We start from the raw sequence: 25,155 nt of genomic DNA, 5'->3' as shown, positions 1-25,155 counted from the left end.
TGATGTCTATTACATTGAAACATATGAGGGAGAGATCTGTTTAAAAGAGATATATAAATGGGTATTCTTGTCATTACGGAAGTCCAGAGTGAAGGCTACATAGTGGAGTGAAACTGGGGGAAGGGATTGCAGAACAATGAAAGAGGGTTTTCTTTTTCTTTTCAAGGACAAGAGTGATTTGTGGGAAGGGGGTTGGCAGGGAGAAAAGTGCAACAATGAATGACTGGAAATCCTAAATCTCTGTAAACTTTCATTAAAATTAATAATTTTTTAAAAAAGTAGGTCATGATGTCACATAATACCAAAACTTTGGTATTCAATGGGAAAATCAGTTTAGTTTTAAAAATAACCCTTGAAGAGCTCTGATGGCCAAGTGGCAAAAAGCTGCACTGCAATCCCGGAAGCAAGCAGTTCGAATCCACCAGGTGCTCCTCCGATACCAGTCAGATCAGATTTGATGGTACGCACAAAACATAATAAAAAATAAAATAAAATAAATAATCCTTGAAGTTTGAAAATAAACTTAGAGTTGAAAAAAAAAAGACTAAATCTAGTCAGATACAAATGAAATCTAGACAAAGAAATACTACATTATTACAAAAGACCCAAAGAAACCTTCACAACTGGAGGGAAAATACACTGTCCTCATGACTTAACATTGTGAAAATGGCATTACTACCAAAAGCAATCCAGATAGAATGTCAACTCAATATCGATACTGTAATTTTTAAAAAAGAGATAGAAAAAGTAGTCACTAAATTTATATGGAAGGGAGAAATCCCCGATGAACAAAGCAATAATGAAAAAAGGCAAAGTACAAGGAGTGACCCTTCCCTGATCTCAAAACTTACTACACAGTCATGGTAATCAAAACAGTGTAGTATTGGTACAGCAGTAGATACACAGACCCATAATGACATAATGGAAAACTCAAAAATAAATCCATTCAACAGATGATGATTGACAGAGATAAAATCCAGTAAGTGGGGGAAGAGACAACCTCTTTCACAAATAGTCCATCAAATTGGATCTGACTGGTACAGGAGGAGATTACCCCTCCTTCTCCAGCAGAGCATCTGGTGTAGAACTCTTTTGCAGTTCCATCTGACATATTTTGGGCATGCTGCCCAGAAGGACCAATCGTTAGAGAAGGACATGTTTGGAAGAATGGAGAAGAAGACCCCAGCTGAGAAGAATCGGCACAGTAACCGGGGTAATGGAAGTAGGTGTGGTGGAGATAGTGAGATTGGCTCATGATAAGGCAGGGTTCAGAACTATTGTGCATAGGTTCTCTATGAGTCAGAATTTATTTGAGGGCACTAACTCCACCACCACACTTCTCCTGGAAAAGTAAACAACAACACACTGCTCCTGGAAAAGTAAACAAACTGCAAAATTACCTAGGAGGTTTATTATCAAGTTAAATGGACACTCAACAAATATAATCATTTATACAACAATCTGTTTACAGATGTTTACAGCTGTTTGACTCATAATAATCCAAACCAGACATAAAATAAATGCCCCTTAACTAGAGAATTGATAGACAGAGTGAAATGTATCAGTCCAATGGGACACTAACTAGCAATGAAATGAATGCCAGAACTTGGATGCATCTCAAATCCAATCTCTCTCCTTGAGAAAGGCCAGACATAATGGAGTGTGTGCTGCATAATTGCATTTATAAGAAATTATAGGAAATTGAACTAATTTACAGGAACAGAGAGTAGATCAGTGGTTGCCAGTCGTGAGTAGTGACGGAGCAAGAGAGCGCAATGGACATGCGGAAACGTCAGACCTCATGTTTTCATTGTACTGAAAGGTTGCTGGGCTTTATATCCTTGTGAAAATTTAAACCTTTAAAAAAAAAACCAAAACACTAAACACTGAAGACTTAAACTGTGTGTTGAGGAACTGGTGTATATCTGAGGAAGACATACCCTTGACTTAATTAAAAAAATACGTCAAACAAAAGATACAAAGCTGTGAAGAGATAAAAATATTACATTACAGATGAGAATGTGCCATGGGGCATCTGATACAAAGCTAAGTATCTTAAGTTATTGAAAAATAAGTATTTATGATTCAAAATAGTTAGGTTATATTTAGTTCTAATATAAAAATGAAATAATCTATTTAAAAACCTGTTGAGAATGATTATGATTAATTTAATTTGATAAAATATAATTAATGGGAATCATTGTATGAAACACAATAGTGTGAAACACAGTGTATACAAACTTTGTAAGCAAACCAAGATAAAATAATTTTTTTAAAAGATTAACACATTTACTTAAAATATTTTTATGCCCCAAAACACTAGAAATATTTTGCATATGCATTTTTCTGATTATTTATATTTGGCAGCATACACTCTATTGTGTAGATGGACCATAATAATGCCAACAATCACTTCTATTTGGACAATTAGGTAGTTGTCAGAGGTTGACAATAGTAAATAAAATGACACTGAACAGGGGAGCTCTGGTGGCCTAGTGGCAAGAAGCTGCACTGCAATCCCAGAGGCGCATGGTTCGTAATCCACCAGATGCTCTGCCGGGAAAGGAGGGACAATCTCCTCCTGTACCAGTCAGATCTGATCTGATGATACACAGACACACACAAAATAATAATAATAATAAAACAACTACAATGAACAACAGTCAGGGTAAGTTCCTTTTAGGACCATGAGTGGTTCAAAGGCTAGATATCTGTAGTTATTAGGCTTTGCCAAAAAGTTCTGTATCACCATAAAGACGAAACACAAGACATCAGGCTTTCAGAAACTATTTTTTAAATATCAAAAAACCAACTGGAACAGCATATCAACAGAACTGCCAGATGTGCAGGCTGGGTTTAAAAGAGGCCATGGTACTAGGGATATTACAGCTAATGTTAGATGGATCTTGGCTGAAAGCAGAGAGTACCAGAGGAATTTGTGTTTCATTGACTAGGCAAAGGCATTTGACTGCAGATCATACCAAACTGGCCAGCTCTGAGAAGAATGGGAGTCCCACGGAATATTTGATTGTACTTATGTGACACCTATACTTGAACCAGGAGGCAGCCGTCAGAACAGAACAAGGAAACACCAGCTACATGGTTCAAAATCAGGGAGGGTGTATGTCTGGGATGTGTACTATCTCCATTCCTTTTCAATCTATATGTGAACTAGTCATCAGGGAGGCTAAGCTCTATGAGGTGGAATGTGGCATCAGGACTGGAAGGCTCAACAACCTGTATTATGCAGATAACACAACCTTGCTTGTCGAAACTGAGGAGGGCTTGAGGCATTTGCTGCAGAAGCTCAAGGACTGCAGCCTTAATTATGGATTGAAACTCAACATCAAGAAAACAAAGATTCTCACCACTGAGCTGATTGACAGCATCATGATAGATGGTGAAGAGACTGAGATTGTTAATAGCTTCATATTGTCTCTACAATCAACACCAGCCAGAAAATTGAAAGACAAATTGCACTGGGAAAGTCTGATGGCAGAGACCTCTCCAAAGAACTGAAAAGCAATGATGTCAGTCTGGAGACTAAGGTGTGCCTGATCCAGGCCATGGTCTTCACAATTACTTGCTATGCGTCAGAAAGCTGGACAATGACTAGGGAAGGAGAATCGATGCCTTTGAACTGTGGTGCTAGAGAAGAGTATTGAATATACCATAGGCTGCTAGGAGAACAAACACGTTCATCTTGGAGAGGGTGAAACCAGGCTGCTCCTTGAAGGCAAGGATTCTGAAGTTCTGTCTGACATACTTTGGGCATGTTGCAAGGAGGGACCAGTCCTTGGAGAGGGACATCATGCTTGGGAGGGTGGAGGGACAACGCAAGAGAGGAAGACCCTCAATGAGATGGATGGATTCAGTGATGGGAATAATGCAGATAGGTATATCAGAGACAATAAGGTTGGCTCAGAGTAGAGCAGGGTTCAGAACTGTTATGCACAGGGTCACTATGAGTCACAAGGGCCTCAATGGTACATAACAATGACAGTATACAGTTCCTCTGTTGTTGTGATGTTCCCTCATGTCAGAATCTGTTCATAGCTGACCCTCCAGAGGGCTCTCAGAGGCAGTGAATTGTAGGATGAGCAGGAGCTTACTCATCTTTATCCTGCAGAGCAGCAGGTGGATTCAAACCACTTGTTTTTAGGCTGGCAGTGCCACTCCTCACCCACAAGGTCACCAGAGCTCTCGAAAAGTCTCTGCACAGTAAAATATTAAAACAATTGTGAGAAGCTCTGGTGGCCTAGTGGCAAGAAGCTGCACTGCAATCCTGAAGGCACATGGTTCAAATCCACCAGATGCTCCGCTGGAGAAGGAGGAGCAATCTCCTCCTGTACCAGTCTGATCAGATTATAAAATAAGATTTAAAAAAAAAATCATTTGTGAGAGAACTAAGGCAGAAATGGAGACTCGTACACCTATGTTCATATCAGCGTTATTCACCATCGCAAAGTCACAAAAACAGCCCAAATGTACAACCATAACTGAGCGAATTGAGAAATTATGGTACATTGACATGATGGAATATTATGCAGCATGCAGGAGCAATGACTTTGTAAATTACTACCTAACTTGTGAGAGACTGCAGAGTATTATGCTAAATGAACTCAGTCCTATAAAGACAAATACTTTATAAGACCATTACTGTAGAATGCGTATGAATGTCCAAGAGTGAGAGGGTGGGAGCAGAGGAGTAAGGACGGGTGGGTTAATCATAGGGTTACACTAATAGGTGGGTAGAGAGGGGTGGGTAAAGGCATTAGGAAAGATTCAGTGTGAAAAACAATGTATACAAACTTTGTGGGTAAACCAGTATAAAATAAAAGTTTTATTTAAATAAAAAAAAGAAACAATTGTGATTGAGACATGTCATTCAGCCAAAAAAAATCTGCCAAATGGTCAAAGTAGTAGCTCACTAAAAACCAACCCAAATGACTAGTACACACAAGAAAGGAGCAAGGGGCTTGATCAGGAATCTTTGTCTTGCCCCCCCCCAAAAAAAAGAAAGGAGCAAGCCTTCCAAACTAAATATATATTTTATATATATTTTTAAATATATTTTATATATATGTATACACATGCATACACACATGTGCGCGCACACACACACACTCTAAACCTTTCACATACTGCATATGGGAGTATAATAAGCAGCCACTTGGGAAAAAAAACCCACTGACATTTATTGGATTGTGGTCATTCTCCAAGTACTAGCAAGCTCCATATGCTTTGTACTCCTATAAACCAGCAAAGAGTCTTGAAAAACATTCTTCCTTCATTGATACTTCATTGATTTCTTATATTGAAATAAAAAATTTTCAGGAAAAGTTTAAGTAACCAAGTGGGCCTTACCATCTCGGGGTCCAATCGCCTGGCTGTTGTTGCAGACGACAGCAGTGTACGAGGCGTGAAGAGCGGCCCTCCTCCTTCCACATGTACAAATTCAGAAAATCATCCGTGCCTGTGGTGAGGACATGGACAGGGTCCTTCAAAGGACAGGCAGGAGTAAGTAGACAAGAAGTCAAACTCAGAGCAGTAAGTAAGAGGGGGAAAACATTACACACATACATACCGACCATAAGTAGCAAATGTTGCTCCGATGATTTGCAAGGCGCTGTAACATGGTGCCATCAATGGTGTAGAGGAACAGATACCAACCACTCACAAAGGCAATTGTTTCTCCATCATTGAATGCAAGGTAACTAAGAATTTCATAACGATCTGGTAAATGGAATCTTGCGACCTCGTGTGCTTTTTCCCCATGAAAACATATTAAGATATACATTATATATGTACACATCAGAGATATATACACACACATATGCAATTTTCAGATTCTGTAGTCAAGATAGTGTCTTTATGTTAAGTGTAAAAAATAAAATCTTTTCAATCACTTGCTATGTATCTGAAAGTAAGTACAATGAATAAAGATGACAGAAAAAAAGAATTGATGAGGTCTTTGAGCTGTGCTGTTGGAGAAGAGTACTGAATATCCCATGGACTGCCAAAAGAACAAACAGGTATGTATTGGAGAAAGTACAACCACAGTGCTCCTTGGAGGCAAAGATGACAAAGCTTTATCTCACTTATTTTGGACATGTTATTAGAAGATGCTATTCCTTGGCTAGGGACATCATGCTTAGAAAGGGAGGATCTATGAGATAACATTTTACCCCAGTAAGAATAGCAAAATTCAACAGAGTAGCAGACAACAAATGCTGACAAGGTTGTGGAGAAACTGAAACCCTCATTCATTGTTGATGGGAGTGTAAAATGGTGCAATCACGAGGGAAGGCAGTATGGCACTTTCTCAAAAAGTTGCAAATATCAATACCATTTGACCCAGCAATTCCACTACTAGGAATATACCCTAAAGAAACCATAACTGCCACCCAAGCAGATATATGCACACCCATGTTTATTGCAGCTTTGTTCACAATAGCAAAGAGTTGGAAACAACCCAGTGGCCATCAACAATAAAATGGATACAGAAGCTCTAGTATATTCACATGATGGAAAACTATGCTGCATTGTAAAACAAGGAACTCATGTAATATTATACAAAATGGGTTACCCTGGAGGACATTATGCTGAGTGAAATATTTCAGTCACAAAAGGACAAATAATGCATAAGGTGAAGGATCAGAAAAAGAGGAAGATCTTCAATATATTTGACTGCAGCAATGGGTTCAAGGAAAAATAGGTTCATAAATTAGGAGGATGCCACAAGATAGGACAAGATTTTTATTTTTTGTTCACAGGGTCACTATGGGTCTTACTTGAAGGCACCTGACAACAAAAACACTTCAGTTCCATGAGGAAAATGAAGGGTGGTAGGCCAGTGGCCTGGAAAATGCATGAACTATGCTATGGTTATGGTCCTATGTCACAGGAACAGAAAGCCAGGGAAGAAAAGTAGAGAACACAGACAATAATAGCTCAACTATTGAAGATCTATATTGAGAAAAGGCATTGCAATCCAGGTCTAAAGCATGATGGAAATCTAAATAGATCTAACAGGTTGGAGTGGGTAGATCAGAAACATAGGTATTGGAATTCAATAAGCATGACCTCGACCCCTTTATATAGATTTATCTATTAACATAAACCTATAGTTCAAAATGAATGCATGTGTAAAAAAGAGGAGAAATAGGTATTTATACAATAGCACAGCCTACCTTCAATTAATGTTTTGCCATCAACCAACTTAGTTGTAAAGTCAAAAGTGATCAGAGTTACCCTTTCATCTATATTTCTTCTAGACATTGCTATCCTGTTTGCTTTCCTTGGAGCCCAGCAGGCTGTCCAGCACAATGCAACAGGGATAGAGCAGGGCATAAGATGGTCTTTTTCTGATTTTTTCAGTAAATGTTCTGTGACAAATACCTAAGATATAAACAGGTAAAGGTAGCAGTTGTAACGTTTTAGTACAGAAGAGACCTCAGGAAACCCTTCTTAAAAATGTTCATCTGTCAAATTTTATTGAATGTCTCATTAACATGGCCAGGTTCCAAAGATCAAGTCATTATTTTTAAAAAAGTATTATGTAAAAATTATGTTCCCAGGGGAGCTCTGGTGGCTTAGTGGCAAGAAGCTGCACTGCATTCCCAGAGATACGCGGTTGGAATCCACCAGATGCTCTGTCTGAGAAGGAGGGGAAATCTCCTCCTGTACCAGTCAGATCTGATTTGAAGGTGTACACACACACACACACACACACACATAAAAATAAAAAAAAATTATGTTCCCATAACGTAACTGTGAAACCACTGCGAATCAGTTCAGCCAACTTAACACATAACTTCAACAACCGTAGCCAGGCATTACTCTCACCTCACAACTCAATATTTGCTGTTAAGTGCTGTCAACTGGACTCCAACACATAGTGACCCTATGTACAACAGCTCTGAATGCAGCTCTATTTGTGACTGACAGATATATTTAGCCTAATGTAATCCACAGATTTGGAGAGGTTGGTTTTCAGTATAGTTCAAACACAAAATGTTGGAGAATGAGCAGGCAAGTAAGAAGTGGATGTAGTCAGTGCTATCTGGCAGCAAAATACAATGAACTCTCCATCTTCCTTAATTCTGTCTTGTTCACAGACAGCACGAGAGTCCCAGAAATTTCTCTTCTGGTATGGCAAAGAGCTGCAAAATCTTGCTACAATGGCCCCAAAAGCAAGTTGAGCCTGGCTAGGAAGATTTTTCCTTTCTTGGAGTACTATCCAAGCAGTGTTTTGGTTTTGCTGCCTGACCTTTCAACTCGTTATGCTCTGCCCTAATCCACTTGGGCCAGTCTAAGAATTGTCGGCTCAGAAGCCTACAACTTTCTCCCAGGGACATTCAGAGACTGATAACATGTCTGTTTACTTCTGGACCCCGCTCTATTTTGTAGCCAAGGTAAATAAAAGTTAAGTTAAATTCTCAAAAGTAAACAATGCCACCAAAGTTTCTGACTTCTTGGTGTATATTGCCCGACTCAGGTATCTTGAGAAAATCCTGATTGGTGAAGATTTACACTGCACCAAACTATCACTACTTCAAAGAACATTTTGGGGGTTATGAACGAATTTTATTTGTGACATTGAGGAGGGAGTCCTTCACCACGTGAAGATTCCTAAGAGAGAAGGAGAAAGACCTCACAGTCCTACAGAAAAAAAATCGCAGAAGCTGAGAACAGCGGCAACTCCACCAGGTCTCAGGCTTCTTATCTGACTGAGCAGACAAACAGTCCCTCATCTATGGAAAGTGAAAGACATGCCTGGATGCACCTTTCCCTCCCCCTCTCAAGGATAGGAACATGACTCCCTCCTCCTCTTAGTGCTGTGAGGTGGGGTGGGGAGCAAACAACGCAGCTAATACCTTGTATGTTATTCCTGCCTCCTTCCATAAATTGGGACTCACCAACAAGCGAGCTCACTGATCATTCCTTTGTCTGTATCCGTATACAGGCCCCAAACAAAGCAGTCTGGGGAGCCCAAACCATTTTGTATTTGTGTCTGGTGGGGCTCCACCAGCATTCTGAATCATCTCTTCCTCTCACTAATGGGGCATTCATGGTGATTTATTCCCAAGGCGTCTCCCCCGGGTCTCGACTTCCTGCAATAATGTAGCCTGAGAAGAGGGAACAGCATGTCTGGAACTCACTGAGCTCTTCAGTTTCTCACACTTCCTAGCTTTCCCATCTTCATGCTTGACAGCCCACGCTTAGAGCATGAAGCACACCACTTACCTTTGGGAAGATAGCTTCGTCACATCCTGATGCAAAGATCAGCTTCTTGTCAGGAGAGCAGAGTAGACGTTCCACATTATATTGAAATGCATGAGCCCTAGAAACACGCCTTAAATCAGGCACTGTAAATGTATAGATGTCACCTACAGAGTCACCCACCTGAAACCAAAGCATCAGTCATGTCAATGAGAAAAGCCATGAGATTCTCAAAAACAAAGAAGTAGAGCTATTTGCTGCAAGATGTGCCACTGGTTCTTTAATCATATACTATAAATCAAAACATTTGACCAACTGATCCAGAAAGGTGTTATGATGGTTGCATGTGAAGCCTCAGATAACTCTGCTCAAGGATAGTAGCTCATTAAAACACTGACACTCCGCCTTTTCACTGTCTCCCCAAATCCCCATCTCTTCCTCCAGTGCCACTGTCAAAGCTCATGTTCTGCACAAACAATGCACATTTGAAAGAAAAGACATATATGTAAAATCTATGGGCATAGATATAAAATAAATGAGGGCGTTGTTTTTAGAGGACTTGACAAAGAAGTGTACATGCGGTAGGTTAAAAAAAAAGTCATTATGATTATCTTAAGAGTCCGGAATGAAGATTTCCGAGTGTAGTATACCTGGGGTGTGTGGGGGGTGTGTGTGTGGGGGGATTGTATATCAATGATAGACTTTTTTTTTTACTTTTCAAAGAGAAGAGCTAGCGGGGGCGGGGGAGGGGGCAGAAAAGTGCAACAATGAATGAATGGAAATCCAAAAGTGCTGTAAATTAATCATTTTTTTTTAAAAAAAGTTGAGATTGACCGAGGTTTACATGGTCGACATTTTTTGACTCACTGGGTCTAACCCTCGGAGTATGTGGAAAATCCAAATTTAAAAGACAGATCATGGGTGAGCTCTGTGGCCTACTGGCAAGAAGCTGCACTGCAATTCCAGAGGTGCACAATTCAAATCCACCACATGCTCAGTTGGAGAAAGAGGGACAATTTCCTCCTGTACCAGTCAGATCTGATTTGACGGTACATACAAAATTAAAAAAAAAAAATTTAAAAGACAGATCATGATGTAGCAATGATTGGCACTAGAAAGCTTGTGAAGGATGCAGATAATAGATAATAGCAGATATAGATGCCTCCCTTCCAGATTGAGGGATTCACTTACCATTAGGAATGAACCACTTTCTGTAACAAAGGCTTCCATGGAAGAGCCATATGTAGTCATGCTAATAGCAGTCAGTGCATCTGCACTATAACAATCCCACACCTTGATAGTACGACTTGAATCCAAAGTGAACGCAAGATTCCTCTGAGGGAGGGTTATCATTATGTGGATAGGAAACATCTGGAATGGGCTTGCCCAGATTATAGCACCCTGGAGAACGAGAGTGAATAAATACATCTGTATTCAAGGAATTTTCATGAGAAGCCTACTGTGGATTTATTCTGCCCATGTTTACTTGGAAGCCTCTTGCAAATCTGTTCTACTTCTTGTTTCTGGGATAAGAATATGAAAATTCTCTGAAAATTTTCAATTATAAATGAAGAGTGAATAAAAGACAGGAAATCATTATGATGAACTAGAAAAGCAATCAATTGCCTGGGCTCAAATCAATTCTTGGTTTTTTGCTAACAGTGCAACATTATAAAGTTAGCCACTATTGTAACTTTTTAAAAAAACTAATTTACAAAGTTCATGTACATTGTTTTTCACACCGTATCTTTCCTATTTCCTACACTGCCCCCAAATACATCAAATCATATGACCTTATGATTAACCACCCTCCAACCCTTACTCATCCTCAGCCCTCTGCTCCCTCACCCCTACCCCACCTTGGATCCTCATATGCATTCTACAATAAGGGGTTTTTTACAGTATTTGTCCTTATGGAACTGAGTTAGTTCACTCAGCATGATGCTCTCCAGTCCCTCCCAAGTTAAGTACTGATTTACAAAATCATTGCTCCTGCATGCTGCATACTAGTCCATTGAGTGAATGAATATACCATAGTTTCTCAATACACTCAATTGTGGTTGGACATTTGGGCTAGTTCCATGTTCTTGCAATGGTGAGTAAGGCTGCTGTGAACATTGGTGTACAAGCCTCCATTTGTGCCTCAGTTCTCATTCTCTCCGGCTACATTCCAAGTAGTAGAAAAGCTGGGTTATATGGAATTTTTATGTTCAGCTTTCTGAAGAAACACCAAACTGCCTTTCAGAGTGGTTGTACCATTTTACAATCCCACCAAAAGTGTATAAGAATTTCTATCTCACAATATCCTCTGCAACATTTGTTACTTGCTGTCCTGTTAAACTTTGTCACTGCTAATGGAGTGAGAAAGTATCTCATTGTGAGTCTGATTTGCATCGCTATAATTGCCAGTGATTTTGAGTATTTCTTCATACAGCTACTGTGACTTTCTTATATGTAGAATGAATGTTAGCACAGCTGCTGTTGGATTATCAATATTACATAAATGGACAACTACATTAAGCCTTGTTCAGTATTTACTACAGTAAATCCTCAAACAAAAATAACCGCAAACAATAATTTACAAGTGGATGAATAGAGATGTTAAATAGGTATGAGAGGTTGTATGGGAGTACAATCATGTGTCTAGAGAAGTAAACTTGTGGATATTGTTATATACATATGTATATACGCTATGAACTTGGAGAAACGATGAAAGTTATATAAGTGTTCAGGTCTTTCATTCATAGGGTCACTATGAGCCATCTTTGACTCAATGGCACTTAACAACAACAACAATGTGCATTCATATAGCTAGATCTGGATACAGATCTATAGATATAGTAGAGCACATGGGGACATAATTGAAGGAACTTTTTAGCCATAACTACTTTATGATGCTTTGAAGGCTATGGACTATATAGTTTTGAAACATCTAGGTCAACTGGGACAATAGAGCTCGTAAAGATACTATGCTAGATCCTGCATTGGACAGCAGTGTGCAAGATCTTAAAAGCTTGTCATCCAAGATACAATTCTTGCTCTCCCATCAGAAGCAAAGAAGAGTGAAGAAAACTGAAGACTTAGCAATTACTCTAAATAACTAGTTTACATGAACCTCCAACAGCCTGATCGTAGCAATACTAGATGGTGCATGGCTAGCGGCAACTGCTCTGAGCAGAAACAGGATAGTAGGCCCCAGTTAGAGTGAGAGAAAAATATACAATAAATTTTAAATTCACTGCCGAGAGAAAAACACTGACTTACTGGTCTGGGAGACTGAAGAGACTATAACCATAATCCATCGTTCTAACTTTGAACCAAAGCCACTCACAGAATCACCTTTCAATCCAATAGACAAGCCTATTTTAAAGATGAACATCCAGAATAATCCATGACTTAGGACGATATGAGATCAAAACAGAATTTGACAGAAAGGAATTACGATTTTAAAAAAGGAATTATGACAAGACAGTAAAGTGTAGGAAAATCAAATGACTAGATAGAGGGATTGTACTGACACAATTTGGAGATTACAACTCCTGTGATAAAATAATCTGTATGTGAGCTATTGAATAAGTCATTAATTTGCTATGTGAGCTTTCACTCAAAGCACAATCAAATGTCCACAAAACTTCAAGGGTAGCACGGCTGTGTTGTGCTAGCTTGAGGTATTTCATGAGGTTGAAGTTCCACCTTAGATAGGACTTCCTCACATCTCTGGAAAATGGGAGCTGGCTATTGGCAGAAGTTCTTAGTTGTCAGCACATAAACGACTCCTCTCTACAGTTGTTTGAGGGTCCTCATAACACTGCAACTGACTTTTCCAATGGCCCAAGAGAAGACAAGTATCTTTTAGGCTATAGCTTCAAAAGCTAAACATCATTTCTGTGGCACCTTAATTTGGTGCATAGGTCAAGCCTACTGAACATGTGAGTAGGAGGATTACAAGTACTATAACACAAAGAATATTATGAGGCATAGTGGAGGCTGTCTATCACAGGCCCATCTGTGGCACTTAATGAGTCACTTCTTACCCACAAAAGACACTCACCAACTCAATTGCCCTCAAATATTTCATACCACCTCAAAATACAGGATCTCGCCATTCTATAAGGCCAGGCAACCTCCACCCACACAATTAAACCACCTCTGAAAACCTGTGGGAGTCAGTTCCAACTGAACTGTACACAACAAAAACTGATGTAAATGAGGCTCTTCATGTCTAGTTCTTCTTAATGTGAAAAGCTTTGAACTAAATACACAAGTTGTTTGTGTCCCCTCTACCTTAACTCTTTAAAAAAAAATTCTATGGAAGGCATAAGGTTATACTGTGGAGGCTCCTGCAAAAAGGAGGGAAGGGAGAAGTGATGAGAAGAACCAGGGAGCCACTAATACAGAAATGCTGAAAACCAGTAGAGAACACATTGGTAGCACATTGATTCAGAACCAAGACCTGAAAATGATTTGTAGCAGAACTCTCTAGACTCTTGGTTCTGCTTCTGAATCATCCTACCTTTTCCGTGTATAGTAACTGATTTTCTTTTCAGTTGAGTAAATTTTATAGCTTGCTTCCTGTCTGTAAAAGTTTTAAGGATTGAAAGATTTTTTAAATTTGTTTTATAATATTTGAGCTTATTTAAATCCACACTGACAGTATTTCTGCCAATGTCAGTCTCTTAAAAATGCTGGTCTCCTAAGAACACACTATTTGATAACAGCCATTTTTACAATTCCCAGAGGGAAATCTTTCTCTATTTCTGGCTTCTGCTGAGGCTGCAAAGGAAAATTGCTGATTTCTTTAAAAAGCAGTGCTTCAGGGGGGCTCTGGTGGCCTAGAGGCAAGAAGCTGTGCTGATTCTGGGATCTGCAATCCCAGAGGTATGTGGTTCAAATCCACTAAATCCTCTGCTGGAGAAGGAGGGGCAATCTCCTGTTGTACCAGTCAGATCTGATTTGAGGGTACACACACACAAAATAAAATAGAATTTTAAAAAAAGGCAGTGCTTCAAATTGGTTCATTTCAGTTTGGAATCCTAATAAAAATCACCGGGGATCAAAGGCAATAAACAATATGAGGTTAGACACTGTAATTAATTACTTTAATCAACGTTATGAAACAAAATGTATGAATGAATGGAAAAGCCAGTGGGATTTGTAAATTTTCACTAAGATAAATTAAGAATGGGAGTGAGTACAGCCCGAGGAGGGTTGGCAAATTGGTAAAATGAGGAAAGTGATTTAACAAAAAGAGAAAGAATCACCTGGGATCTTGTTAAAAATTAAGATTCTAATTTAGGAAATGTGATTCCTGCCAAAAGTTCTCTTGCTTAACGATTCTGAGCAATCTCACCGGATAAAAGCTACTTTGGCTTTATCATTGCACTATATTTTAAGGTTTACTGATCATTTCTATACTGACAATTGCTTGGAATCTTATTTCCTAAATTTAGTATCATTTGTTTTCTAGATAGGTTGAATTTTTTTCATTTTTACATCAGGCATTTCCGGTTCCTCTCGCATTTTATGGTAAGTAGCACATTTTTATGTGCTGTCGAGTCGGAACCGGGAGCCTTTGGGGTTGCAGCACAGCTTCTTACCACTAGGCTGCCAGAGATTCCTTTAATTGCAAGAACAAACGAATATCCAACACTCCAACTGCAAGTTTTAACAATATTATTTGATTCTTTGGGGATATTTTCCAATTTCCAGTATTTCCCATTAACGTAATAAAAGCATTGCTGAAGTTGGTTATTTTAAAATAGGAATCCCCTTTTCTCCAGTTTCCAGTAAAAAATTTCACACATTAAGCTGTCACTGACAGCTTCATGGCAAGCCTTGGAATTTCCACCAAGGGTCTCAAGGCCCAACAAACTCCTCAGATTCTGTATTTCCTAGGTATTTTTGCATAGCAAATTTTCTTGCAAGATAGCTACTCAAAGCAATAAACACTTAAGTAGCAAGATGCAGGAGGTCAAAATTTCACAATGAGGCAGCTCTGGTGGCCTAGTGGCAAGGAGCTGCAGTGCAATCCTAGAGAAACGTGGTTCAAATCCACCAAATGCTCTGCTGGAGAAGGCGCGACAATCTCCTCCAAATCTGATTTGGCGGTGCATACACACACACAAAAAAAAATCATAAAATAAAGTTTACAATTTAAAAAAAATTTACAATGAACAGATGTAGATAGTCAAGCTTGGAGTATAAAGAGGTGACTATGAAGGTGCTGGCTGGAGCCCCAATAGAAAGATTTGAATAAACTCGGATGATGTTTCCAACATAGAGAACTTAAAGACGGAAAGTTGATGTACTCTTGGCAGGAACCCTGAGTTCTTTTCTACATGCATCTATTTATTTGGGCTACTTGAATGTCCTCAGGAACATGGTGAGTAGAACAAATTATCCCCTAAAGCATATTATCCAAGAGATGATTATCTCATGTTCTTGCCATGTCCTGTAAAAGGGTATTATTTCTCATACTCCAAAAGACTCAGATCATTGCCACATTTTACAGGTAGAGAGTGTAAGGAGTCAAGAGAAATCCAATCAGAGAAAGCCAAGAAAACAACACTTTGAGATCCACATTATGTAATTCCAGTTCTCTTAGTCTTCTTTGCATTACTTTGTGCACCTTTGAAGTAATTTGAATTAAACACTTTTTGGAAAAAGTCAATGCAACAAATGGTAAAAGTTGGCAAAGAGATTGACCAGGTAAGGAATATGCATGATACTGGCATATGTAATATGACTTTGAAATATACGAGCTTCCATTAGAAAATAAACCTTTGCACATATTTACATATTTTTTAAAAAAACAATTCAAACTCATTGACATTGAGTTAGAACTCCGGGCTAACCCTCCAGTGGATTTTCAGAGGCTCTAAATCAAAGAAGAAATCATCTGTCTCCTGAGGAACCATCTTTCTCCTAAGGAACTGGTGTATTTGAACCATCTGCCTTTGACTTGACAACACAACTCCTTACCCATTAGGCCACCAAAGCTCCATTTATATATAGAAGCACATAGTGGGGGGAAAAAAATCTGAGGTCTCCCTGTGTTATGACTTAAATAAAATGGCCACAGAGTATGAGCTTGAAGACACGACTTAAAAATATGTTTCTATCACTAAGTCTGAATATTACGTCCCTGTCAGTATTTCTGACTTATTTCTCTAACAGGAAAGACTCAGGTAAGCATTATTACAGGCTCCAGGTAACACTCACCTTTTGCATATCCCAGGCAAAAAGTTTGTGTCTAGAAGAAGCACCACAGACAATTGACCTCTCTTGTCCATCTATTGAGAGACCACTTCCTGAGAGATAGGCAATATATCTTATTACACCTAGGAAGAAGCATAGTATTTGGCACCAGACATATGAGGGATGGTCCAACACTAATTTAAAAAAAAAAAAAGTCTGCAGGTGAAAAGATGGGGGTGGGGGTTGGAAATCACTTATTTCTTCCACACTCTCCCAGGGAGACGTGAGGAACATGTATTCCCATTCTGGACTGGCCATTTATTAGATATTGGTCAAGTCTTTTTCCCCCCTCCTTAACTTCATTATCCATAGATATAAAATGAAGAGCTCTCCATTTTGTTCAGAGTTTTACGTAAGGTCACACAAATAAAGCATCAATTCTTTAAAAGTTGCATAGTAATACTTTGTTGTTATTGAAGGATTTTTATTCCAGGAGGGATTGGGAAACTTTTCACTAAAGGGAGCAACTCCACACTTTCAACATAACATGAATAAGAAGGGAAACAAAGCAGCTATGAAGTCAGTGCCACTGACTTTCAATTCCTCTTCCCATCAATAGGAAGCATTGGGTAAACAATGGTCTGCTAACAGAAAGATGAATGGTTTGCACTCTGTACAAGAAAGATGATGATTTACAGCAACAGGGACTTAGAAATCTAATCTGCCCTACAGGAGTAGGAGTCTGAATCAACTTGAGGATGGCAGGTTTTAGTATTCCCTTCACTGAATGGGACCACAGAACTGCTTGTGGGGAGCAGGGGATTGATTCTGGAATTTATCATACTTCTCTAGGACACCTGCCTCCTTACCTATGTCCTGAGATATTTTGTACGTAAAGTCTTGTCTCCGAGCCAATGCCATACAATAGTCCTGCTTTATTTGATCAAGGAAGAACCGCTTCCAAGTCCTTATGCCCAGATAGTCTTCGCAGAAAGTCCATCTCTTCAGACACATTAATCTGGAACCAGAGCCACAATCCCTTCAGACTTCCCCGATCAATCCCAGTCAACGGACCACTGTTACATCACATGAATCTTTACTCACTAGAACCTTCAAGCACACAGGCTAGATGTCACCAGCAAGTGCACAATCAGTCCTCCTCTTCCCCCAAAGGACACTTTGCTCCTGCCTTACTCTGCCCCCTCCTTTACTCACCTCCACAGCTTTTCATTGTCTGCGAGATGATTCCATTGCTAAGAGAAAGGAAGAGATAAGCAGTCAATCAAGACCTGAATTTGATTCTTCTGATATCATTTTGTTCTGGGAGGAGAGCCCGCAGTTTAGTCAGACAGGATCCCAGCTCTCCAAGTCCTCATAATTTAGTAGGGTGGGAAGGAATGTTAATTAGAGAGAGAGAGAACTATCTCTACCTATACTGGCATTTCTGTGAATTCTAAAATAGAAATGTTGATTTCCTTGGGAAAGACCAAAGACCACAGAAACTCCAAGTCAGTTTGTCATTTTCATAAAATGAGACCTTTAGAGTGAATGATACTAACTCCAAAAATATCACCCTGCTCTTCTGCAAATTGGTGCTCAAACCTGTCAAGAGAAGACACTGAGTCCCAAGAGCACTAGTGTATCAGAGTACAACGGGTGGATCTGGGTTCAGAACAAGGTAAGTAAAAGGATGGAGGGAAGGCGCTTTGGGCGTGATGCTGGTACAGTGAGATCCCAGGGCTCAGGGAGAGGTGAGCAAGCTGGGGAGGTGAAAATGCTAATTCAGTAAAGCTGCTGAGGGCGGAGAGACTTTACCTTGTTCACTTGGGAAGCCTGGAGTAAGCTCAGTCCGTCCAGGAAGGTGAAGATTTTAATCATGATCTCATCAGGAAATCGTTTCTCCATGTCAATGCAGCTCTGATACACTCCAATCTCCGTGCTTTACTTTGTGTTGCCCTGAATTTAAAGGCTTGACCAAAATCTGCAGCACTTGGAAGGATCTCCACCCCATAGCCCAGGAGCTCTGATCAAAACAGATTGCAGGTGTGTAGACTCCCAGACTGATCTCCTGATCAATCTCTTTCCCTACGGCCAGATCCACACAACTACCTACCACGACCACCTCTTCACCTCTTAGTGTCCTTGAAACTCATTCAAACTTTTTTGTCCTGTGCATGGGAAGTGCAGGACTCAGCTTTTCCTGTTGCTGATGAGCTTGTCAAGACTGTGAAATGTCAAACAATTCTTTCTTGTGGGTGAGTAGAAGGGACAAATTTTAGGATGTGTATATTTCTTCGTACCTATTCAGTCTGTATGCTAAACAAATCAACAGAGAAGCTGACCTGTGTGAAGAAGAATGAAGCCTCAGGACTGGGGGATGACTGAACAACTTGCAGTGTGGAGATGACACAAACTTGGCTTGCAGAAAATAAAGACCTGAAGCCCTCGCTGCAGAAAATGAAAGACTACAGCCTTCAACAGAGATTACATTTCAACATCAAGAAAACAAAATTCCTCACCACTGGGCCAATATGCAACACCATGAGGGAGAAAAGATTGAAGTTTTCAACAATTTCATTTCAATTAGATCCACAATCAGCACACATGGTAGCTGCAGTCAGGAAATTAAAACATGCGTTGCACTTGGACAATCTGCTATCAAGCACCTCTTTAATGGGCTAGAAAGCAAGGATGTCTTCTTAATTTGTGGTTTGATTTGTTTTTTTGTGGGAGTTTTTTATGACTAGCAAAGGAGCCCTGGTGGCATGGTGAGTAATATAGCAGACTTCTAGCCAAGTAGGTCACAGTCAACACCCACAAGCCACTCTGAGGGAGAAAAGATAGGCCGTTTCCTCTCATTAAGATTTACAGCCTCAGAAACCCGATGGGAATTGACCATGAGTTAGACACTGGGTTTGGTCTTTGGCTTAATAGCTAGTGATATGGAATATTTGTTCATGTGTTTCTGGCCACATATATATGCATGTACACTTCACCATTTTGCCTATTTTTTGTCTGGATTACTTTATTCTTGCTGTTGAATTTTTTCCCCCCATTTCTTTATTAGGCCAGATACATTATTGTGGTGTTTGGGGTTTTTTTTTTATGTATTGTTGAATCAGATCTGACTCATAGCTGATCCTCCAGTGGATTTGCAGAGGCTATAAACTGTATGGGAAGAGATTGTTAATCTTTCTCCTGCTGGTGGATTTGAACTGCCTGCCCTTGGGGTGACAGTGCAATTCCTGACAACTAGTTCACCTGAGCCCCTAGGTCAGATAGGAGTGGGTTGCAAACACGAGCTTCCAAATAATTTCTCCTCAGTCTGTCCCTGGTCTTTTCCTCTTAACATGGTTTTTCTCAGACCAAAAATGTTAATTTTTTAAGAGGACTAAAGATTGGTATCTCTCTTTTTTTTCCTTCTTTTATTATGTATATTCAAGGGTTCTGAGGCTCCATCTGCCATACTTTGGGCATGTTGCAAGGAGGGACCAATCCTTGGAGAGGGACATCATGTTGGAAGGGTGGAGAAACAGCAAAAGAAAAGGAAGACCCTCGAAGAGATGGATTGATTCAGTGACTGGGGTAATGGGGTAGATGTGTCAGAGACAGTAAGGTTGGCACAGGATAGTGCAGGTTATGGGCCTATTTTACACAGGGTCACGATGAGTCACAAGTGACTCGACGGCACATTACAACAACAACATATTCAAGGGAGCACTAGAGGAATAGTCCACAGTGAGTTGTGCTGTTAATCCAAAGATTGTGTGTCTCCGGTGGTTTGAATCCCCCAGTGTCTCCTGAGGAGAAAGGTGAGCAATTTACTCCTGTCTTTGTGAGTTGGAATTGACTGAATGGCAATAAGAGATGTATAACCAATTGTCACAGTACAATTTGTTGAAAAAACAGTACAATTTGTTGAAAAAACTATTCTTCCCTCCCTGAATTACATTCACACCTTTGTAACAATAAATTAAAATCAGCTGGTGTTTTTGTGTGTGTGTTTCTGAGTTCCCTGTTCTTCCCATTGATCTATACGTCTACATCGCAGTCACCAGCACACTGTCCTCATAACTGTTGTGATACAAGACTTGATACTAGGTAGAATATTTTCTCCCACTTTCTTCTTCCTTTTCAAAACTATTTTAGATCTTTTAAGGGCTCTGACTTTTCTTTTTTTTAAAAAAAGGGTAGAATTAATATTTTATTGTCATTTATAATCAGATGGCAATCAGGCATATAATCTTCATACTTGATCCTTTTTTTGTAGAAAAAAAAAAGTTTTAAACAGCTGACAGCTGGTAGTTTTCAGTAAATATGATTAAATCAGTTCACTAATGGTGGCTTCAAGCTTTTCCATGTTAGCTCACACCATGTGGCTGAGAAGTCGACCACTACAAGTTTGTCTCCAGCACCATTCAGGCAAGCCGTAAAATCTTCCTTGCTTTCGATCTGCTTCACCATCTTGGCCATTAGGGTCTGACGAGCAACCGTAAGACTTGAACATATGGACCCGAAAACCAGACAGAACTTGGTCGGGCTCTGACTTTTCATGTCAATTTTAAAATAAGCTGCGTCTTGTTGTTGTTACAGGTTACCTACGACTCATAGCGACCAATAGCTCTGAACCCTGCCCTGTCCTGAGCCAATCTCCTTGTTCTGACACACCTACGCCCATTACCCCAGTCACTGAGTCAATCTGTCTCATCCTAGATCTTCCTCTCCCGCCCTGTCCCTTCACCCTTCCAACATGATGTCCTTCTCCAAAGACTGGTCCCTCCTGGCAACATGCCCAAGGTATGTGAGGCAGATCTTCAAAATCCTTGCCTCCAAGGAGCAGTTTGGTATGTGTATAAAAAAAACTTTACTGGTATTTTAATAGAAATTGTCTTCTAGTTTAGGAATTATTAACATCTTTGCATCTTTGGGCCTTCCAACATGGAAATAGGGCATGTTTCTTGAGCACTGTGGGCATTAGAGACACATTCAAAACTCCCTTTAGATGTACAGTTGTCCTTTGAAAAATCTGGGTTTGAATTGTGGATATTCCAGAAAGATGGACAGTTCACATGGAGATGATTCAAATTACACAACGTTTTAAGTAGAAGTAAGCATAATAACAACAAAGGGGGGAGGAAATCCAGGTAAAAGTGACCCTTATAGTTCAAGAATCTACTCCACAACACCTCACAACAACAATGTTTTCTGAAGAGAACTCACAGCTGAGGGCTGTCAAATAAGACCTTCAGCTCTGAAAGGAGTTGTTGATTGGGCATTATAATATCCAATTCCCCCTTGTTAAGGCAAATAATTCATTGTTGTTATGTGCTGTTGAGTCGCTTGTGACTCTTAGTGACCCTATGTACAAGAGCCCTAAACCCTGCTCTATCCTGTGCCAACCTTATTGTCCCTGACACACCTAGCCCTATTGCTCCAGTGTCTAAATCAATCCATCTCCTCCAGGGTCTTCCTCTCCTGCGCTGTCCCTCCACCCTCCCAAACATGAGACATCCCTCTCCAAGGACCTGTCCCTCCTCGTAACATATCCAAAGTATGTCAGATGAAGCTTCCGAATCTTTACCTCCAAGGAGCAGCCTGGATTCACCTTCTCCAGGGCAAACCTCTTTGTTCTCTTAGCAGTCCATGGTATATTCAACGCTCTTCTCCAGCACCGCAGCTCAAAGGCATCAATTCTCTATCATTTCTAGTTCAGCTCTCCGACACATAGCAAGCAACTGTGAAGACTATGGCCTGGATCAGGCGCACCTTAGTCTCCAGACTGATTTTGTTGCTTTTCAGTACTCTGAAGAGGTCCCTGACAGCTGACTTTTCCAATGCAATTCGTCTCTTGATTTCCTGGCTGCTGGTACCAGGAGTGTTAATTATGGAGTCAACCAAACTAGAACTGTATTTCATTAAAATTTTTCATTACTAAGGTATAATTTGCATACAGAAAATGTCACTCTTTTTCCTAGGTGCATTTATATATCTAGTAAATTTCTGATTTGCATATAGAAAAATACATATATTAAATAGTGTTCGTAGTTCACATACAGAAAAAAAATGCTCACATACAGAAAAATTCACTCTTTGTACTGTTCTGTCAGTTTTGAATCATGCGGTTCATAAGCACCACCATAATAAGATGTAGAGCAGTTCCATTATTAATCAATTCCCAAGTGCCCTCCTGTGGTGAGTCCTGATGAATGTTGTTGTTATTGGGTGGTGGTGGTGGTTGTTGTTGTTGTGGTGGTGGTGGTGGTTGTGTGCCGTCCAGGCAAAACCAACCCATAGCTGACCCTCCAGAGGGTTTTCCGAAACAGTCAATTGCACTGGTGGAGACTGCCCATATTTCTCCTACAGAGCAGCTTGTGGATTCATACTTTTGTGTTGGCAGGGCAATTCCTTATTAGACTTCCAAGAAAACTATCAGGTCTACCCTAGAGAGGGAGAAACCAAGCTGCTCCTTGGAGGCAAGGATTTTGAGACTCTGTCTCACGTACTTTAGGCATGTAGCCAGGGTGGATTGATCTTTGAAGAAGGGTATCATGCTTGGAAGGGTTGAGGGACACCGAAGGAGAGAAATATCCTGAAGAGATGGATTTGGGGGAATAACTTGGATAGCGAAGGTAGATGTGTCAGAGATAGTGATATTGGCCCAGGGTAGAGGAGAGTTCAGAGCTTTATGCAAAGGCTTGCTATGAGTCGTAATTGACTCGACACCACACAACAACAACAAGCCACCAGAGCTGCTTCTTGATGAATGGAAGGTCTTAAATTAATGACCTCCAGCCTCTCAATCTCTTTAATGGATAGATGCAGTTGTCTTGCACGTATTCATTGAGATAACAAGCTCTACTTTTTTTTAGGACAGAAACTTTATCTCATACACCGTTATTTTATTCTCAGTGCCAACTATTATGCATCAGGTGCTTAGCTGCTGGAAAGCCCACAATTATTTCCCCTGCGTTCTGAGCTGCGGACCTTGTTTATAAATTCAGGAAAGCACCTTTAAAAACCACACTGCTTCGTGGTTTGTCTGTATGTGCATATGTTCTCCCACTAGGTGGCAGGGTCCTCATTAAGATTATACTTGATTCAGCTCTGTTGCCCCCATGGAACTTGATAGTGTTTCTGGAAGGTTTTAAGTAGGCAGCCACTTTTTATTGTGGGGATGTAATGAATAAAACCTTCACCTCTCTGTCTTTGCATCTCCTAGGTTCTTTTATTCATTAGCTGTGTGGTCTGAAGTAGCAGCATTTTCATCTGTGATATGAATGCTCATTGGAGGATCTCTGATCCTCTGAGGTCTCTGATCCTGTGAGGTCTAAGGTCCCTTCCAGCAACAGCACACCTAGAATTCTGACTCAGCCCAGCGCATATTGTCATGCTGAAACAGAGGCATGATAAAGACAGCAGAAGTGACCTGTTTGTTCTTTTTTACTTTTTTGTATGTGATTTGGGTGTATCCTGTCAGTTTTGCCTGAGTATTTCTTGTTTTGATCTTTCAGATGTAAATATAGGGTTCGTTGCAAAAGACTTTTTCTGTATGACTGTCTAGCGGATGCAGCATCATATACTGAAATGGCCATTTTTTTCCCCTCAATTCTATTTCACTGGTATCTCTATCCGACCACTAATAGATGCTGGTCTATTTCTGGATTCTCTATTATGTTCCACTGATCTATGCACCTAATGAATGTATTCACTTCTATATCAAGACAGAGAGAAAATTGCCTTAAGCAGTTAACGAGCAGAGGACAGGATGCCGTTTTCCGATGTTTAGAGTTTCTGTCTACTTCTGGAACCCCTTTGTGTTACTCTCGTGTGTACTTTGAGATGTTCCAACTCAAAGCATAGTGGGTTTACCCCAGGGCTATCTCTGCTTTGTTGGGTCTTGAAATCTTAGGTTTTCCTATTTGCACTGAAAGGCTGTGACATTTCATCTCATCTTCACAATCCTTTCTACCCTACTTCTTATTCCCCTACTCACTGTAGTCTAAGAATTAGGCAAATACTTCAAGAGGAAGGAGAAATAAATCAAATGTTAGGGTCATGGCCTTCCAGCTCTTTTCACCGCAATATTGACTACAAATTCTGCCTTTCCAAATACCCAATAACTCTAATTTCATCCCTTCCCTTCATTTGGTTCACTGCTGTCTCCTAACAGTAACCACACTTCTTACCAACATTTGCGCATTCCCATTTTGTGCTAACAGTGATCAGATGACCTTAGAAGAAAAAAAAAACAAAAACCATGAAGAATTTGGGATCAACACTCTGCTTCACTTCCCCTCAGCAGCTTGTCCACTCAAGTCCTGGTTACCTAGGTAACACTCTCATGATGTCATACAGATTGATTCTTTTTTTTTTTCATCTCTCCTTCACGGGAGTGTGAGCGTTCCATAATCACTCTGTAATTATTAGAAAAGGAAGTCTGGATTCCTGGTCTTTAAAAGGCCAGTGATTCAAACTCACCAGCCACAATCCAGGAAAAAAGATGTGGCAATTGACTTCCACAAAGATTACAGTCTTGGAAACGCTCTGGGGTGGTTCTACTCTGTCCTACAGGTTTGCTATGAGTCAGAATCAACTCAGCAGCACTGGATTTGTTTCCTTAACATTATAATGACAGATAGATAGATGATGATAGATAGATAGATAGATAGATAGATAGATAGATAGATAGATAGATAGATTAGCGAAGGTAGATGTGTCAGAGACGATAAGGTT

The 25,155-nt window shown here is 40.0% G+C and overlaps 1 protein-coding gene across 1 annotated transcript; it reads right to left on the bottom strand.

Moving 5' to 3' along the window:
- Positions 1–5,363: 5,363 nt before the first annotated feature.
- Positions 5,364–20,886, bottom strand: LOC102864621 (F-box/WD repeat-containing protein 12-like). Its single transcript, XM_006893025.1, has 7 exons — positions 20,793–20,886; positions 16,447–16,565; positions 10,417–10,560; positions 9,250–9,408; positions 7,194–7,401; positions 5,588–5,736; positions 5,364–5,501 (listed from the first exon to the last, which is right to left on the bottom strand). Exons 1-7 carry the CDS (start codon positions 20,884–20,886, stop codon positions 5,364–5,366), a joined length of 1,011 nt encoding a protein of 336 aa, XP_006893087.1.
- Between the last annotated feature and the right edge of the window lie 4,269 nt (positions 20,887–25,155).

This window comes from Elephantulus edwardii, unplaced genomic scaffold, assembly GCF_000299155.1.
Source record: "Elephantulus edwardii isolate Elephantulus edwardi_28Jun2011 unplaced genomic scaffold, EleEdw1.0 scaffold00121, whole genome shotgun sequence".
Taxonomy (NCBI): domain Eukaryota; kingdom Metazoa; phylum Chordata; class Mammalia; order Macroscelidea; family Macroscelididae; genus Elephantulus; species Elephantulus edwardii.
Note: the sequence above shows the minus strand (reverse complement) of the source record. Positions and strands in the feature narration are given on the sequence as shown.

Coding starts and splice junctions, on each gene's coding strand:
- LOC102864621 (XM_006893025.1), bottom strand. CDS start 20,886: ATGGTGAAGCAGATCGAAAGCAAGGAAGATTTTACGGCTTGCCTGAAT. Junction 7,402..9,249: donor ACGAAGCTATCTTCCCAAAG/GTAAGTGGTGTG, acceptor TTTATATCTTAG/GTATTTGTCACAGAACATTT. Junction 5,737..7,193: donor TGGCAAAACATTAATTGAAG/GTAGGCTGTGCT, acceptor TCCATTTACCAG/ATCGTTATGAAATTCTTAGT.